A 17,791-nucleotide genomic window follows, 5' to 3' on the forward strand; every position below is an offset into this window, starting at 1 on the left:
CACTGAGCACTGCTGAAGTCCTGCCTCTTTCACCAGCGTGTCAGGCAAGGAGTGTGGTGGATGCTCTGGCAGCCTTCTGGAAGCTGGGTGGCCACATCCAAACTGCACAAGAGGGAGGACAGCAGCCTTTGTCCTGAACAGAGGAGTCACCGCGGGTACAGCACACCATGTGTGTTACAGAGGATCTTGACTGCAAAATGTGGGCAGGTTGGGTCCCGGGGCCAGCAATTCTATAGGGTCTGGTGTTGGGTCGTAGATCAAGAGGGGATGCATCACTGAGGATGCCAGTGATCTATCTTAGCTGCTGGTAGAGGAAATGTTTGAAGTATTAGAATAAAGTGATGTACCTTGCTTCCTACATTGGTTATCTTTCTCCCTCTTTTTGTGGGATATCTGCATTTGCTCCATGACTTAATCCAGTGGCACAATCTTTTATCCCATGGGAAAATCTCACAAGCTGCACCCTTGTTCTGTGTTTGTCACCCAACCGTCTGCTGTTTGAGCTGCTGGTTAAATGATGATTAATGCTCTGGAAAAACTTCACTGGTTAAAACCAAACCAAAAACCAGGACCTGGAGAGTCTTAGAAGGACTGAAGACCCAGACTGACTGACCGCCAGCTCTGCAGCAGGAGTCGCTGGTTATCACTGCTGTGGAGATGGAGCGGGCCCCCACCAGCATCGGTGTTTCTGTGCCGCATTTGCTGAATCCTTGCACTGTTCATGTGCCGCCTGGGCCCTGGGCAGCGTTTCCCCGTGGTGGCAGTGGACAGAACCAGACTGCATCTGACTCCGGGCACAAATGCCGTCCTGGATGATGTTTCAGCACTGGGAGTTCTCATCCTTTCTTTCAATCCAACAAGACACCAGCTTTTTCCCCCCATGAAGTGGAGCAGCCAGCAGTGATCTGTACCATCAGCCCCAAAGGCTTTTGGGCTGTGCTGAGGGGGGTCAGCATGCAACCCGTCTCCAGCTGGCACTCATCAGTGCTAATGTGTAATGAAACCCAGGCTCTGCCATCCTTTTTATGCGATTGATCGGAGTGTGTAACCTGAACTCGGCTCACTAAGTGCTTTTCAGTTGCCCCAAGGACTTTGGATCGAGCCTAATGATAAAACGAGGACATGGGCTGACGCGTGTGTGATTCAGCTCCTGGCTGCTGTAGACGGCCGCCTTGGTTGGTCTTCACAGTGGTTTGGAGCAGCAGTGATGGAAATATTTTGGGCATATAGATGATACTCAACTCCCAGGTTGGTTTTTTTGTGAACTGGCATGAACTTTGTGCAGACTGTCAGTGGAAGTCTGTACCTGCCAGTCTGTATTTCCATAGCACGGTTGCAGACCACTTGCTACAACGCTGGAGGACCCAGAAGGTTGGATTTTGGAGAGTGTCACCGTAGAGTTCAGACACGCTGTTTGTTTTTACTGACAAGTATTGAAATAACTTTCAGAGCAACAATATTGTGAGAGTTTTTAGTCTATCAAATGGAATAAAACCCCGCTCTGCATGAGTTTCAAGTATGAGCCTTATAGGGTAGAAAATTACAGATGTATAATTAATTACTGAATTTTGGGCTATCTGAAGTGTCCCTTGGGTCTCTTAGAAAGCATTCCTGATTTTTGAACTTTGGCTGGACGGAAAGGGCAGAAAAATTGGAGGGGAGCCTTGGTCTGCTTGGCTCCCGTCCCCACTCCCCAAACCTCTGTCCTTGCTTTGTGAGTGGGCTGTGGTGCTCGGACCCCGGTGTGGCAGCACTTGGACCCCCGGGCGGCAGCACTCTGACCCCCAGGTGGCAGCCCCTCTTGCCTGCCTGAATCTGGGTTGTCCTGTCCCCATGGCTCTTGGCTGGCTCTCTCTAAACTGTCTGGCTCTGCTGTTAAGAAATCAGTTTCCCAGCCTAATTACTCCTGGTCAGTTGTTACATGTGGTTCATGTTGTCCTTTAGCTTAAATAGCTTTCCTCTTTGCTCGCATCTGCCCCCCGGATGTAATTGCAATGCAATTGAGCCTTCACTTAGCCTTTATTTTGCTGCCTTGAGCAGGGTGAGCATTCCTCATCTCTTGTAGGGTCATCCTGAAGGCTTCCTGCAGCACAGGGGGAGCGTAGGGCTGAAGGGAGCTGCGGGAGCTCTGCTGGGCCACTGTGGTGGTGAAGCAAGGTGACGCCGCTCCTGCGGGCGCTGGGCACCGCAGCTGCCACCTCCCCTGCTTGCCCGCCTGCTGCTGTGGTGGGACCGGCAGCGGGTCCCTGCATCCGGAGGCACCTTCCACAGGAGGTGGCTTTTGTGCCATGGGCTGGTTCCCATGGGAGCTGTAGCTGCGGGGTGTTTGTGCGGGGGTCCTGTGGCAGTGGGGGATGTGGCTGTGCCGGGGGACACACGTGTGGCCGGCTGTGCCCCTTGGATGGGCACAGCAGTAAGGCCAAGGAGAGGGGGCAGCCACCATGTGTTGTCATGTCCCGCCTCCCCCCCCCCCCCCGATGCCTCCCCGGAGCAGCGCAGGTTTATTTCGGTCTGCTCAGTGCCTTTTCCCCCTCCCAGGGAAACACTCAGGCACCTGGAGCGCGCTTGGTTGTTGTAGGGCTGGCAGTGTTCTTCAGCTCTTCTCGACTGACGCCAGCCTCTCTGTCCAAAATGCTGCTTTTTAGTCTGAAACTTCCTGTCCTCTGTCTCTGGAGAAAATTAACTTAATGGGCCATTGAAGAGGGTGGCTTTTATGGTGTTAGAAGAGTTTTAAGGGTCTCGTAAAAATGCAGATTTTTATTTTTAGAATATATATTTACACACATCCCCCCCATACATACATATCTATATACATATTTTAAGACTCTCAACTTTCAAAGCCTAAGTTGAGGGAGAACATCTGCGCAAGGCACCGTAGGTGTTTGCTTTCCCAATTCAGGTGTTACTCAGAGATCAAAACCCACTGCAGATAATGGCTCGTGCAGTTGGGTGCAGACTGTCGGCGGCATGGCAAACTGCAGGACTGCCTCTGGCCCCCAGGAAATCTTAACCTGCTGGTGAAAGCTGCCTTTAAATACTTTTTCCAAGAGGTTACAAAAAATGCACTGAGTGTCCTTAACTGCGAGAGGTGAAGACATTCATTGTGTGCGGACAGTTATGAATTCACGTACTGTTTAAGAAGAACAGCTGCCGCTGTGGGCGAGCCCGCTCAGCCCGAGCTCCTCGCCTGCCTGGTGCCTTAGTGTGGAGGTATCGGAAAATAATGGAATTGAAATGGGAGTTGTCAATACTGGAAGAGAAGGTCCATGTTCACATACACGTAATATACGGAATAAAAGATGTGTGTGTATGGAAGAGGGACTGGTACCCGAGGGGCCAGGATCTCCAGCGTGCAGTGGGGTCAGGGCACTGAGACTCGTGAAGGGTTCGCAGTGAGATCTTGCTCTGAGTGTAGCCAGTTGCTCTGGCATTTAGACCCCTGCGCCACAGCTGTGGTGGGGCGCTGGGCCTGGGACAGCAGGGGTGCCAGCAGGAGTTCAGGGTTTGTGCTGGGCAGCCGTAGCAGGGTTCAGATGCGGCCATCCTGCTGACTGGCCGATGGCCATGCCGGGTGCTGGCACTCGAGGGCAGGGGCATTTTTAGGGCAGGGGTTCTCTGAGGCTGTTCCCGCCGTGGGGTTTTCGCTGGCATCCTTGGCTTTGCAGGGTGCACTGAGCTCCTCAAAAATAAGTCCCCTGGTTGGCAGGAGGCGTGTGGCCGGGGCCAAGCTGGGTGGCTGCAAGGGTGGGAGTCAGGCTGGGTGTTGAATGGCAGCGCTGCAAGATGGACGCAGTTCCACACGGACATCTGTCTGTCTGTCCAGGCTCGGCTCTGTCCATCTGTCCGGGCTCAGGGGATTTGCTGCCTGCTGGGCCGGCGTGGCTGCGGCGGCGCATAGGCACGGGGCGGGCTGTCTGCGGGCAGGGGAGGTTCGTGGGGTGCTGTGTGGATGCCGAGCGCAGGGATGGAGATGGCTGGACCAGCGGGCGAGGCGGCCGAGCCGGGGTGTTGCTAAGCTACTGAGGACCCCTTGCCCAGGAGGAGCATCACCCGCTGCCGCCGGCTCGGTGCAGCATCCGCGGCGCGGGGAGGAGAGACCCACCGGCGGTGATGTAATGAGCCACCGGGGCGGTGGTTGGAGGCACCGGCGGAGAGAGGACGAACGGCCGCGGCTCCGGCGGCTGGCATGGGCCCCCGCGGCCCCGGCGCATCGCAGCCCCGCTGAGCAGCCGCGTCCATAGCAGCTGGCGCTTCGGGAGAGGCATTTGCTGGATTATCAGGGCGGATGGCGAGCGGATAGAGGGAAGCTGCAGCCATTTGCAAGCGCTGCCAGGCAGCCCATACTCCCGAGACAGAGCCGCCGAGAGCCGCATTGTTGTGACCGAGTGTGCTAACAGTCTCTCTCTGCCTCCCTGTTTCCCTTTCTCTCTCTCTCTCCGTCTGTCTTTTCTGCAATGATGAAGCAGGCCCCAGCGACACGGAAGGTACAGTCTGCTGCTGTATCCACACCGTCATTGCTAACGCTGCTTCTGAACGTTCCTTGTTTTGCTCTATTTTTTTTCTGGGTTGTTTTTTTTTCCCTTTCCTTTTTTGTATGTTAATGCTGCTGAGCTTTAATTGTGAGTTTGACTCTGTTTCAGGTGCCTGTGGACAGACAGGGTGGGGGGAGGTTGGTGAATGAGAAAGCAGCTTTGTTTAATGTCTCGCTTTTCCTTTCAAGTTTCCGTTCAAGTAATTTCTCCATTTCACCTGTCTGTGCCTGTGTTGCATGCAGCATCTCTGCAGCTTGGCTGGAGCACGGACTCCGGCGGCTTCCCTGCTGCCGGAGGGTGCTGGTGCTTGGCTTGTGGAAGTTGCATGTTAATAATAACATTTTTCCTACCTTAGCGACGCAGGCTGTGCCGTTCAGGTCTGCTTTTAACATTTCCAAAGGTTGCTCCTGTCTGGATTCCCTGTCAAGCTGACGTTTCTGCAGGTTACAGCATGGACTCTGGTTTGTGCTCTGGTAGTGTCCTATATGTTTATTTTTAGCATAACCAGGATATCACTGTTCAGCTTGGAGAGGAATCCTGAGAATTTTTGCTTGATCCCAAAGAAGAAGTTAAAATAAAAATAACCGAAGGCACAAATGTGTAACTTCACCAGCCATGCTGTGTCAGCGAGAAGACTTTGCCGTTTAATTAATGTTACAGTAAACGCTCTTGATTTATGGCTGTGGTTGGTTGAGCTGACCAAATGCAGTGAAATACTTTGTTACGCGGTGATTACTTTAGGAGCTCTTGCTTAATCCACTTCCAAATGAAAAGTTTTACAAATGCTGATTTTCCTCTGCCTCCAGCGGAAGGGTGGAGCGGAGGGTCCAGCCCAGCACTCCACACCCTGTCTGGCAGGCAGTTTTACAAATCTGACAGCTGCTTAATTTAATCCTGCTTTTCCTGTCGTTTCTTCCCCTCACACACACATGCCCATTCGGGGTCGTGCCTGTGAGAGACTGCATGTGTAAGGTGTTGCTGTTGTTTAAAATACAAAATTTCTGGTAGCGTATGCCCAGCAGTAACACAGGTAATGTCACCCTGGGAAAAGCAGCCCGAGGGAGCTTGTCCTCCAGCTGGCGGAGTGCTGTGGGGGCAGCGACAGCATGGATGCCAACACGTTCTGTCTGGAAAAGGCTTGGTTCCTCTGAGAGGCTGAGTTCCCTGATGGTGAGCTTGATGGTGTCCTGCCCGCTTGGGTGGGCAGCGCTGACCTTTGCTTGGTTAATGCCCAGCATCAACTCTGGCAGCTGCCAGCCATGCTCAGAAGCCGCATGCTGGCCCCCTCCACCCACTGCTGGAAACCCTCGTGGAAAGTCTGTGGGAATTCTCTGCAGGAGCAGTTGCAGTCTGAAAAGTTCTGCTTTTCTGTGCCAGAAGCCCTCAAACTTTGTCCAGCAGAAGCATTTAGTAACACAGTACCAGTCCTGCCTGGTGTAAGGTGACATTGATACAAGTGTGCTCGTCCGTACTCATGCCAGTGCCAACGTTCAATGCTTCCTCCTGGGTCTGGGTTGGGACTCCTGTGCTCAGAGTGGAACCGAGTTGGGAGGGACCTGCAGGACCTGCCATCTGCAGCCCCATGTTCAAGACGGGTGATGCCAGCTCTGGGGCAGGCAATTGTTGGTAGCCAGGAGGAGTTTTACCAGAGTTCTTGCTGCTAGAAGCAAAGTTTGTATCCGAGTGCATCTGTTTGGAGCCTCAGATGCTCTCCTCACTCCTGAGTGCAGGACATGCCAAGGGAACAAAGGTTGTATAATGTCATCAAATATTTATGCAGCAGCATTATGCAGCAGAGTTCAGAACCGCCAAATGAAATATTAATAGCCACAGCTGCGTTGTGTGGAGCATCCCGGGATCCAGGAGAGCCCGAAGTTTTTGTATTAAGCAACTACGTAGTCTGGAGTCTGGTGGAGGTTCGAGCATCTGCTGGCAGCTCCCGAGCCGGGCTCCTGGATGCTCCAGGAGCCGTGACGAGCTCTGTGGTGGAGCCCTGCTGCCTCCTTCCCACACACCGTCTCCTCGCCAGCTGGATGTCGTACTGGAAGAGGGAGAAGTAGTGTCCCAGTCCAGCTGCCTTTCTGCCAGCCACTTGCAAGTGCTTTGTAGAGCACCCGGGTGAATTGCTGACATGAGGCATGCAGTGCGAAGAGCGGGATGGAGAGAAGGGACGGCCAGCGCAGCAGGGAGCCCGGTCACCCTCCAGCTCTGCCAGAGTGCAGCAGAGCATCTCCCAACTCCCGCCTTGCCACAGAGCTGCTCACCCGGGGATCTTGGAGCTGATGCTTCAGCTTTTTATAGTCTTCACATGGTGTTACGTGGAGGGGGACTGAAATGGCCTTACACCTTATGCCACAGCAGGCATGGACCCAGGATTACTCTCTCTCACTTAGTGTGGCTAGCTTTTAGAGAAGCTCACCACGAGGTTTCTCCCTTTTTGATACAGCTTGTGTCGGGGAAGATGTTTGGCCTCTCCCCAGCCTGTTGCCCAGCTAGGGAAGGGTTCAGCGGTTGCTTGTTGAATGTTTCCCCCAATGTCTGGCTGCCACGGCGGGCAGCACTAAGCTGTATTTCAAACACAGAGGCTTTGTTGCTGGTGCAAAACTCCCCAGTCCTTGGCTGCTCGTGTCTGCCCGGCACTGGGCTGCTTTCAGAGCTGACTGTGCAGAGCAAGCAGCAAGATGGCAGGGAGCACCGTGCCTGGCAGTGGGGGCTCTCTTGAGTTCCCCTGCTCCGTGTTGCATTGGAGCCACGTGGAGGCTTGGCTTGGTGAGGAGTGGAAACATCTCCCTGCGCCTGGCTAGCAGATTCCCTGAGGGAGGGTTTTTTCAGAGCATTTTTCAGATTTTTGGTGCCACTGAATACAATCTTTGTTTAGTAGGACTTTTGGGAAAGATGCTAAAGTACTCCTAAAGAGCTTATACCAACCACTGCTCCTAAGTCAGCCCTGTATTTACCTGCAGGGTTTAAGCTTTTACCATTGTAATTACATTTTCCTGGCAAATTGTGCCAAGATGATGATGTTATGGAAAATGGTTGTCTTCCCTCAGTATTGAAATGGGCCTCCTGTTGAGTGCAGCCTTGTAGAAAAGGCTGGAAATCAGTGAAATAGGATTTAGCCTAAGTAATGCTATAGATAATCAGCTGTTTAGAAGTGATAACCTATCCAGTTATAATCTGTTGGTTTTTTTTTTTTTTTTAAAAAAGTAGCTGTAAGGCCTCTCAACTGATTTATCAAGGCCTTGGGTGGGAATATGACCATTGGTGCTGAATGTCAGAGAGAAGCTGTGGTGTGGGTGCGATGCTGCACCAGCCTGAGCTGGGTCTGCCTTTGGGTCACAGGGGCCGAGTGCTCGCTGATGGGCTTTGTACACCCAAATGTCTTGCTCACGACTGCATCTGTGGGTAGCATCATACGGCAGCACTTCTATTGATCTTTTCTGTTCTTGGTTACTTTAAGCTGTGGATTAGGTAATAGACTGAAAAATGAAGCAGAATGTGGAAAGCTTTAAAACATGTTCTGCTGTTTTAAAGCTGCAGCTGGAGAGCAGATGTCCCTGCCAGCGGCTCCCTCTGCCTGGTCCGATAGCTTCCAGCGCCCAGGGGCTCCATGCCTGCCCCAGAGTTGCCTGGCCAGCTTCCCCTGCGGCCAGCTGGCTGGCGAGCACACCCAGCCTCACGGGCACCTGTTGTTATATTGCTTATGGTTGGATTCTTTGTTAGGAAAAATATTTATTGACTGCTGCAATAAGTGCGCAGCAGGGATGTGCCTGATAGACGGTGTGGCCTCCCCACCTTGTGATGTGCGAGTGCTGAGCTGATGACAGTTGTGTTCCTGCTATGCTGCATGTGCCAAGGGTGGGTGTATGTAGGGGGGTGGAGGGTTCTGCCTTGAAGTCAGTGGATGCATTTGTTTCCAGAAATGAAAAGAAAATGTGGAAGTGTTTGAGAAGAAGCTCCGTGTTGTCCCCACGAGTTTTATGACTAAAGAGAAAGAGAGCCCAGGGGCTCCAGCATCTCAGTGTGCAGCTGTTTTGGTGGTGCTCTAGTGCCTTTGGAAAACCAAAGGGGTGAGGGGAGGGGAAAAAAAATATTTTAGTAATAAAGCCCCTTCAATCTCATGGTCAAGTGACCTCTCGGAAAGGCATGTTGAGTTAAATCCACTCCATGTCAGCGGAGCCTGGTGAGCCCTGAGCAGCTCTACGGTAAGGTGGCAGCAGTGTCCAGGCTGACCTGGGGCAGCACAGACTTTGCCTTTGAAGCTAAAGGTCTCTTAGAGGTAAAAGGGGCATCTGCTGGGGTCAGGGGCTGGCCCCAGGTGGGGGATTCAGGGCATCGGCCTTCTCCCTAGCTTGATGGTCCTGCCCCTTGCTAAAGGGGGAGAAGCGGGACTGGAGCTCGATGAGCAATCTGTGGTCTAGGGGAGAGAACCTGGCCAGGAGGCTGAGCTGCTGCTGGGCTCTGTTCCTCTGTCTCCTCAGGAGCTCTGCTAGCAGGGTTCCACCTGGAGCTGCCCTGGGAGTGTGGGTTAATGAGCTCATACACCTGATGCCATGCACACTAATTGCCATCATGTCTTTTGTTTCCTTTATCTTGTTCTCTGCTGCATCTGCTGCTGCGGTCTGTATCTCTGCTCCTGTCTGTCCCTGTATGAATGTCTCTCCTCCTCTGCCTTCTGCTCCCGTTGCTCTCCAGACCAGCGCCCGGCGGCCCAAGGTGAGCAGCTGCGGTTGGGGGGCACTGAGCATCCCCTTCACCTTAAATGCAAACACATTGAGTGCTAACCCCAAAGTGCGTTTTCTCTTGTCCTTCCATCCCATCGTGCAGAGCCCACAGGGGCTCACAGGAGTGATGCGCTCCTCTGGAGCGTGTCTAAATCACTGGGGATGACCTACCAGGGCAAAAATCTCTAGAAAAGCTTCATGCTCTTAGCCAGAGCTCATCTGATGGAGCGGAGCATGACAGCGGTGTAGCAATTCCCAGCCTGGCTGGCCAGCAGAGCACGCTGCTTGCTGCCTCTGTTGCTGTCAGTGCTTGCTTCTCACTGACTGCTGTTTCCTGGCTTATGTGGGGTGCTTTTCAGTGTTACCTGTTGGGGGAGAGAGGTGAGAGCCCAGAGGTGTCATCCAGGACTCTATTGATTCCAGCACGGAGATCGCTCACGTTTGGACATCTGCCCCTAGCCTGCAGAACTTGCCTTGCCAAGGGGCATGTGGTTGGAGGAAAGCAAACAAGGGAGATAAATCCTTGAAGAACTCTATAATAGCCAAGTTATGGTTTGTAAATGGTGAACAATCTTTTTTCTTCTCTTCTACAAAGGGGTACGCTGCAGGGAGGGTTTTATTTTCACTGGCTTTACAACAAACTCAAACCAGGGCAGCAGTGAATTCATTCAGTCCCAGGGCAGCTGGGATCCTGGCTGCCAGGCATGTAGCTTTCCCCTCCGAAAATATCTTGTTAACTGTCATTTTGGCACTGTAGGGCCAGAGCCCAGGCTGAGGTGGGACTTCATGGGGGAAAGAAAAAGCGTGACAGAAGTATATGAACACAATGCGAGTAGGAGAGTCCACCACTCCTGTAGCTTATGGTTTCCCCTGTGATGTCTGTTCCCCAAACGGTGGAGACATGGCAAGGCTTTTGCTGTGAGTCCGTCTGATGCATTCACAGTGAGGCAGAGAAGTGAGCTCAAGGTAAGCGGCTTCTGCATACTGGTATGGATTTTAAGCCAGTTTCCAATCCTGACTGGGAGCTTACCCTTTACCAGGACAGGTCCTGGGAGCTCTCAGTGGATCACATGCCACTGCCCTTGGTTTGAATGGCTTTCTTGTTCTCTGCAACCTGTGCTGGAGAGGAGTGGCGGGTGGATGTCCTGGGTGACCTCTTACTGCTTTGGCCTCTCATCTACGCTGGGCAGGAGCTGGATGGAGTTGAAGATACCCCTGCATGTGCATTGAGATTGGAGCTGTTGCCCATGTCGATCAGCTGCTCTGGCGCTCTGCAGCACTGCCAGCTCTTCTCGAGCTGTTGCATCCTGTTCTGGTTGGGCTCACAGATGTGTGCACATCAGATGGAGTCAGCTAGCAGGCGGCTTTCTCTGGCAGCTTGGACCTTCCTGGCTTCCTGGGAATGGATTTTTCCCAGTGCATTAGTGCAGGTTACCCAATAGCTGTGCACAGGGCTCTGGGAGATGCTATGCTGCGTTTTGGCCCTTTCTGAAGGAAGGTGCATCCCTTGGACCTTCCCTTTGGCCCTGACTGCCCAGGCCAAGTTGTGGGTCTCCAAAGGTTTCTAGCTGTTTGGAGGCGATAGGCAGTGGAACCGTACCAGATGTGTCCCTGGCGATGCTGCTCTGTACGCACAGAAGCTGAAGGCTCACTCTGTGAAGGGTTTTTAATTTCCAAAGCAGCAGGAACAAGAACAATGTCCTTGTTTTTCCTGGAGATAGTGTGTGTGGCTTGGTGCCACAGAGACCGTTCCCAGCCTGAGGCTCACACCTTCCCTGGGGGAGCTGGGGATTGCACCTGGAAGGGGAAGGCTGAGCTGCCTGCCTGCCTGTGGTGTGTGTAACCTGTTGCAGTTGAGTTAGCTCAGGTTTGCCTAAAGTAAGCTAGGAGACAGCAGAAGGTCCAACTACAGCGTGGCAAGTGAGCACCTGGTTTCTGCGTCCTGCTGCTGCTTTAGCAGGTGGGTGCAGCGGTGCAGATGCTGCAGCTGTCTCGGCTGCGCCCCATGCATGTGCCCAGCCAGCCTGGGGTGAGCCACACACCTCGCTAGCTGCGATGCACCGAAAAGGCACTCTCAAGGAGTAAAATAAAAAGTCAGGAAATGAATTTACGCAGCGTTAGATGCCACAGAGGTGACTGCTCCAGAAATACAGTGAGGAGAGCAGCACAGGTTTCTGAGGTTCCCTCAGACATCGGCTTCCTTTGGTCCCATCACCTGGGTGATGTGGCCAGCCTTCCTGCTGGGTTCCCAGCCAACAATTAACAGCCTCATCAGTGGTGACAAAGCAGCACTCCGCTACTCTGGTTCCTCCACGCCTCACTGGTTTTCACTGGAATTGGGTGCACTCTTGCTGCTCTTTCATTTTCTTTTGGTGCTTCATCCCCGCAGCTGGTGTAGTTGCAGAGAGAAGGTGCTGGCTTGGGCGCCTGCCACAGTGTGTCCTCAGCAAGCTGCTGGTGGCACTGGCACACGTGTACCACAGCACCTGACTCAGGCTCCTGCAAATGCTGAGCAGCAGATGTGTCCCATCATGTCTCCAGATGTGCAGGATGGACAGGGGCGAACCCCCCCCCTCCCGTCTCGGTGTGCTCTGGAGTTCTGCTGTCTCATCCCCTGGAGCTGGAACACCAAAACCTCTGCCAGCACTGCCAAGGCCCCCGGTTAGTCCCTGCTCTGATCCCCTTTGGCACGCTCGCTGGATAGGCAGGGTCTGCCCTTGTGTCCCAGGACCTCAGGGTGTGAGCTGGCCTTGCTGCAAAGAGCAAGGAGAGGGTCTGTGTCTGCAACAGCAGCACAGATAGATGCGCTAGCACAAGGCAATACATAAAATACAAAAAATACAAAAACCCCACCCAACCAAAAAATAAAACAGCGGTGCATTTGTAGGGAGAGGCAATCTTTTATTGCCCCCGCTACTGCGGGAGTGAAAAGAGGGACTCCTCCCGTGTCAGGCCTGAAGCAGGGCTTGTGTGCTCAGAAAAAGATCCATTTTGGGTTTTTTGACTATGTCAGTGGTGTAATAATATTTTACTTTCCCCTTCAACAACTGATTATCTGTGAATTTTGGCTGAGCCAGCGGTAGTGCCGGTCCTTGGCACGCTGCAGGTCTGGGTACAGTGAGGGCATGGATGCACTCCAGCCAGCAGAGCTGTTTTGCTGTTGATGTCCCAGCTGTCACCATGCCCTGGGTTTCCTCAGTGCTGGAAATGTGAGTCTGGGAGACAGCGGCTGACCTGGAGGAACATGCAGAGCTGAAGCAGTGTTGAAGAGTACAGGGAGATGGACTGGTCGTGGAAGTGTTGTCTGCCTTGAAATGTGGTGATCTGACTTTGTCCCTTGACCATGTTGTTTTGCAGCCCACCCGGACCCCCAGTTCTGCAGCATCCAGTGGCACGGCAGGGCCCTCGGGCTCAGCCTCCGCCTCCGGCGGAGAGATGAGCAGCAGCGAGCCCAGCACACCTGCTCAGACGCCACTGGTGGCCCCGGTTATTCCAACTCCCTCCCTGACCTCTCCAGTGGCGCCTCCAGTTCCCTCGCCCACTAAGGTAAGCTGTGGCCCAGGTAAGCTGTCGGCTCTGCCTGTGTGGAGGGTGGTAGCTCTTGAGGGGAGGAGGAGGAAAAGGGGAGCAACAGGTCCTGTGGTGGGTGCTGGTGGTCACTGTGCAGGGCTGGCATGACCACCCATACGGCTGTGTCGGGCTCAGGACCGCGCTCTGTGGGAGCAGAAGAGCAGCCGGGGGACGGAGGGGAGCATGCATGGCTTGGTGGGGAGTTGGCTAAGGGCTAACACGGAAGCAGATGCACCGAAGCTGGAAAGATGCTTCTGAAGGGGTGAATGCTGTAGCTTAACTCTCTTCCCCACGTACGTTCTCCCTTCCCGGGTCCCTACGGGATACACGTGGCATCAGAGCAGCTTGGCAAGTGAACGTGCTGGGGTCGAGGCTCTGAGACGGAGCTTGAACCTGCCCGTGAGGGGGAAGCTGGGCCCCGTTGGATCCAGAGCAGACCCTGAACTCTGTCCACTCCATTCACTGGTGCTGGGTGACTCGGAGCTGGGGAGCCCTGCGGTGGCTGCATTTTGGGGATCCTCCTGCCTTGAGATACAGAGACCACTTAGACCCAAACTTGGGTGTTTCTAACAATTATATCAAGCAGAGTTATTCCATTTTTTATGTTTAAACTAGTTTTTCATTACTTCCGTCCTGCTTTGTATTAATTAGTTAAAATTGGAGCTTGTGAAAGATGTGGGGCATGAGGGCAGAGAATTAATAGCATGAAAAGACAAAAGAGATTGCTTGGAGGTTGTGTATTGAGGAAAGGGCTGGAAAAGCCACCTCCTGGTGGGAAGAAGGGATGTCCCCACTCCCCCGAGCTGCCGGTGAGGACTCTAGTAATGGGTTTGTGTAACGGGTGTAAAAAAGGTTCGTTTGATAGTGCTGGTGGCATCTGTGTGTCCAGGGCTGAGAAAGTAGCAGGGGAGAAATCTGTGTGGTTTTCCTATGCTGCTTGACATGGCATAGGATTTTTTTTCAAAACCTGTTCCTTAATGTCACCCAGCTTTGTGATGTTAAGCTTTAGTCCGGAGGCTGCTTTAACCCTGTGCTGCTGCCAGATGAGGGGACTTGCGTTCTCTTCTCCTGCCCTTGCTGGCAGCTGTGTGCCCAGGAGCTGCTGTGCTGGCGTCAGCCTTTCTCCCGCCACGGGAGCTAATCTGGCCAAAAAAGAGCCAGCAAATACAGGATCAGTTTTCCCCAGTGGGAGCACACCGGGGAAAACGTGGATGCTGCTGTGGGATCAAGTGGGCACTGGTGAAGAGCACAGGGCCGTCTCTGGGGGTTGTCTGGGCTATGCCAGTTAAAGACGGAGTCGCCCTGCCCTTGGCATGGGCTGCGTGTGAGGGAAGGCAGGACTGTGGAGTCCAGATAGCGGGGGGAGCCTGGGCTCTGTTGTACGGCACCCATGGTTATGCACAGACTTTTTAAAAGATGGGACCTCGCATGGAGCTGGGGTTTCCTTTAAATGGCACGGACATTGGGCTTTCCTCAAAGGTTGCTGTGAGGGGAATGGGGCAACAGATGTGAGTGGCAGCCCGGGACCTTCTGTCTGGTGTTAGGGAAGGGTCCTCACAGTGAGGGTGGTCAGACACTAGGATGGGTCTAAAGGGGCTGTGCGACCTCGTCCTTGGAGGCAGCCAGAGCTTGGCCAGACGAGGCCTGAGCAGCGTGATCCGCTCAGCACAACTGAGTGGGGAGGTGGGGCAGAGACCTCCACTCACCTCTCCCAGCCTCAGTTATTCTTCTGTTCTGTAAAACACGAGTGTACTTCAGATGTATGGTTTGTGTTCAAGACAAGCCACTGACTGTATTCTCTGTCTCCAGCTCAGCTCGGCAGTGTCTCAGTGTCTCCATGAAGGCCAGGTGACCACGAGGCTCTGGTTTGATGAGTGTGCATGCAGAAATCGCCCCATCAGCTCCAAAACAGGGAGCCGAGGGTTTTGCCTCAACCTAACTCACTCTGCAGTAGCAGCTGGCGTGGGGCTGTGTGATACCTGTGTGACTCTGTGCTCCTTGAGTGTTTCCCATCCCGCACAGGCAGCTCTCCCGTGACAGCATAGCTGTTCAGAAACACAGTGCCAACCTCACCTGGGTTTTAAGGCGAGCCAGGTGTGCCTTCTCCCTATGAGCGCAAGAGGCTTGTGCCAGGGAACTGTGACAGCTGGGTGGGATGTGACCCCCCGAGGGCTGCGTTTGCATCTTGCGGGAAATCTCAAGCCCGCGTCCCTTTTCCATGCCCTGGCTTTCATTTCAGCCCCCATTGGCTTTGGTCTCAAAATAACGCTGCAGGACCCAGCTGCAGCGCCATGTCACTGTGCAGCCGCTTCTGGACCATTGCTACTGGTGTTAGTGTCCCCCTCGGGCTGTATCTTTTACTACAGGTAAAGGTGTCATGATGGAGCCCACCTAACACAGCCCAAATGTGCTTGGAGCAGAAGGGGGCACATTCAGAGGGGTGCTGGACGGCAGCCCGAGGCACCCACCTCTGTGTGTGTAACAGGATAGAAAAGCCTCGGGGAAGGTCTGGGGTGCACAGCAGAGACCATTTAAGGATTCACTTTGCCCAAGCAGGAGGATTCCCGGCTTTAGGCTTGTACCCGGCTCGCCCTTGTAGAACTGCCTGGGGTCTGACATGCCACGGGTTACAATAGACACCACCCCCCAAGTGGGGAGCGTGGGGCAGACCCCCTGTACAAATGCCTGCCCTGCTCTGTGGGGTGGGGAAGGAAGGGGGGAGCAGCTCACCCGGAGCGCAGTGAGCTTGCAGCATGAATGTATGTGTGAGGTGCACCCTGTGTGCGTGTGCCGGCATTCTGAGTTACACGCTAGTAACTAAACCCACTGGCTGCTGGAAGTGTGTGCCATCTTGCACGTTGTTTTGATAGAACCGTTCTGTGAGATCTGGTTCTGTTTATGGGAGCGTGTTTCTTGCATGCCATCGCTCTACTCTGAGTAGGAGCAGAACAGTTACTGAAGGGTGAACTTGGATGAGCTAGCGGTGGAGGTTTTTTTATTTCTTTTTTTTTTTTTAAAGGATTTAGGCATCCGTAGATCCCCGTGAAGGCAAAAGCAAGGTGCTGAAGACCTTTTGCCAGCCAAAAAGTTTTTGTCTTTGTGTCAAGGAATATATATCACATGTTGTATGTGCAGTAAAAATCAGATTAAAATGACAGACGGACTCGGTAGCTACAAGCGTAGAGCGATGCGTTCTTCTAAAAGAGCTGCAGTAATGATGCCAAAATACAGGCTAGCTGATGGGTTGTGTTCTGTGTGTGTTAAATTAATGTATCTGGAGCTCTCTCCAAAGGATGTTGCTGCTCCTTTTGGTAATTCCTGGTTTGATCTTGTAGGAGGAGGAAAATTTACGCTCTCAAGTCAGGGACCTGGAGGAGAAATTGGAGACTCTGAAGATAAAGCGAAATGAAGACAAAGCAAAGCTTAAAGAGCTCGAGAAGTACAAGATCCAGCTGGAGCAGGTACAAGAATGGAAGAGCAAAATGCAAGAACAACAGGCTGATCTCCAGAAACGTTTAAAGGAGGCCAAAAAGGTGAGCATCCCTGAGCAGCGGGGCAGCTCCAGTCCTGGGGCGTGCATAGGGAGAGGGGATTCCAGGGCTATTTCACTTGCTGAAGATATCTGTGGGGTTTTTTATGAAATACCAGCTAGCTTTAAACTGCATGCTGTCCTGGCTCCTGTCTTCTGAGTACGTGCTGGGTCCTAAAACGGCCTGTGACCTCACATATCGCCGTTCTCTCCAATGTAAATATTGGTTTAGGTGTTGAGCTGCCAGCGCCAATCCCAGGTACAGTCAGAGCACCCTGCACATTTAATGCAGCATGCGAGCGTGGGTGCCGACTGCCGCTGGTCCATCGTGGCAGTAGCACACACAGCTTGTTCTGGAGCTGAAGCCACAGCTTCATTCTCTGACCACTCTAGATATCAGAGCAGACAGAGCCTTTGGATGGACTTTGCACAGTCCTGCAAGGGTACCAGAGATGTTGTGCATCCCAGGGTTTGCTTTTTGCTGCCTGCCTGTCCCCTCTGTCAGACAGCCTGGCCTTTGCAGCAGGAGAACTGACCTACCCCTGAGTGGATTCTGCTCTTAGTGCCAGTTTCAGCCCTGTGCAGAGTAAGAGAAGTTGATGTTACAGGTGGTTTCCTTTGATGGGGACGAAGAATATGGTAGTTAAGGAGCAAGTCACGCATCTCACCTTGCAGGATGGATGTCCAAGTGTGGCAGCAGCCATGTTTCTCCACTTTAATTAGCTGTTACAGGTCTGCCAGCGCTGTGGGAGGGCACTGCTCCAATCCCAAACCTGCTGATAAACTGCTGATCCCACCTTCAAAAGCTTGATTAAAACTCCTGGGGATCTTGCAACTGACCTCAAAAACCAGTGGACTCCAGCAGCCTTAAGAATCTTCCTGTATACTGAGGTTTCCGATCCACTGGATGAGCCAGCCCCGTAGGAGGAGGCTCATTGGTGATGCTGCGGGATCTGTTCATCTCTCCTGATGCTGCCTGCGCAGGGCTAAGCTTTCCCACTGTCCCAATGCCTTTTAAATGATTTTTAAAACTGCCACACCTATGTGGTGGAAGTTATTTTTTTGCCCTGCGCTTGTCCTTGACTCCCCAGTGTTTATGAACAGCAGCTTGTCTTTCCTCTGGCTTGCTTCTGCCTTATGTTAAAGCAGCACGCTTGGGAAGCGAGCAGTCTGCTCCTGGATAGTACTCATGGCTTGAAGCACTTACATCCCAACGTGTTTTCATTTTAAATACAGCATTAATATAAGCTTGTGTTGTATGAGTTGATAATCAGCATCGAGTCTGTTTGGGAATTGGGCTGAAGCAAGCTGGAACATCTTAGGAGCTGCTTTTAAACAGTGATGACATTATCCCATCCTCTGGAGCCTCATCTGAGCTGAGCATGACGGGGATCTGGGAAGGCTGAGAGGGATGCAAGGGGTTGTATCCATGCATG

The 17,791-nt window shown here is 53.0% G+C and overlaps 1 protein-coding gene across 10 annotated transcripts in view; it reads left to right on the plus strand.

Moving 5' to 3' along the window:
• Positions 1-17,791, plus strand: part of DCTN1 (dynactin subunit 1) — an 84,221-nt gene that overhangs the window by 46,192 nt on the left and 20,238 nt on the right. For 5 of the 10 annotated variants that reach the window (XM_040589845.1, XM_040589893.1, XM_040589854.1 and 2 more), the window contains 4 exons: positions 4,467-4,484; positions 9,228-9,248; positions 12,614-12,802; positions 16,162-16,359. In XM_040589845.1, coding sequence (XP_040445779.1) covers positions 4,467-4,484; positions 9,228-9,248; positions 12,614-12,802; positions 16,162-16,359 — 426 coding nt within the window. Of the gene's footprint in view, positions 1-3,851; positions 4,485-9,227; positions 9,249-12,613; positions 12,803-16,161; positions 16,360-17,791 lie in introns of those variants that run through there. The other 5 variants (XM_040589826.1, XM_040589835.1, XM_040589863.1 and 2 more) reach the window with 3 other exon arrangements.

Source organism: Falco naumanni, chromosome 1, assembly GCF_017639655.2.
Source record: "Falco naumanni isolate bFalNau1 chromosome 1, bFalNau1.pat, whole genome shotgun sequence".
Lineage (NCBI taxonomy): Eukaryota > Metazoa > Chordata > Aves > Falconiformes > Falconidae > Falco > Falco naumanni.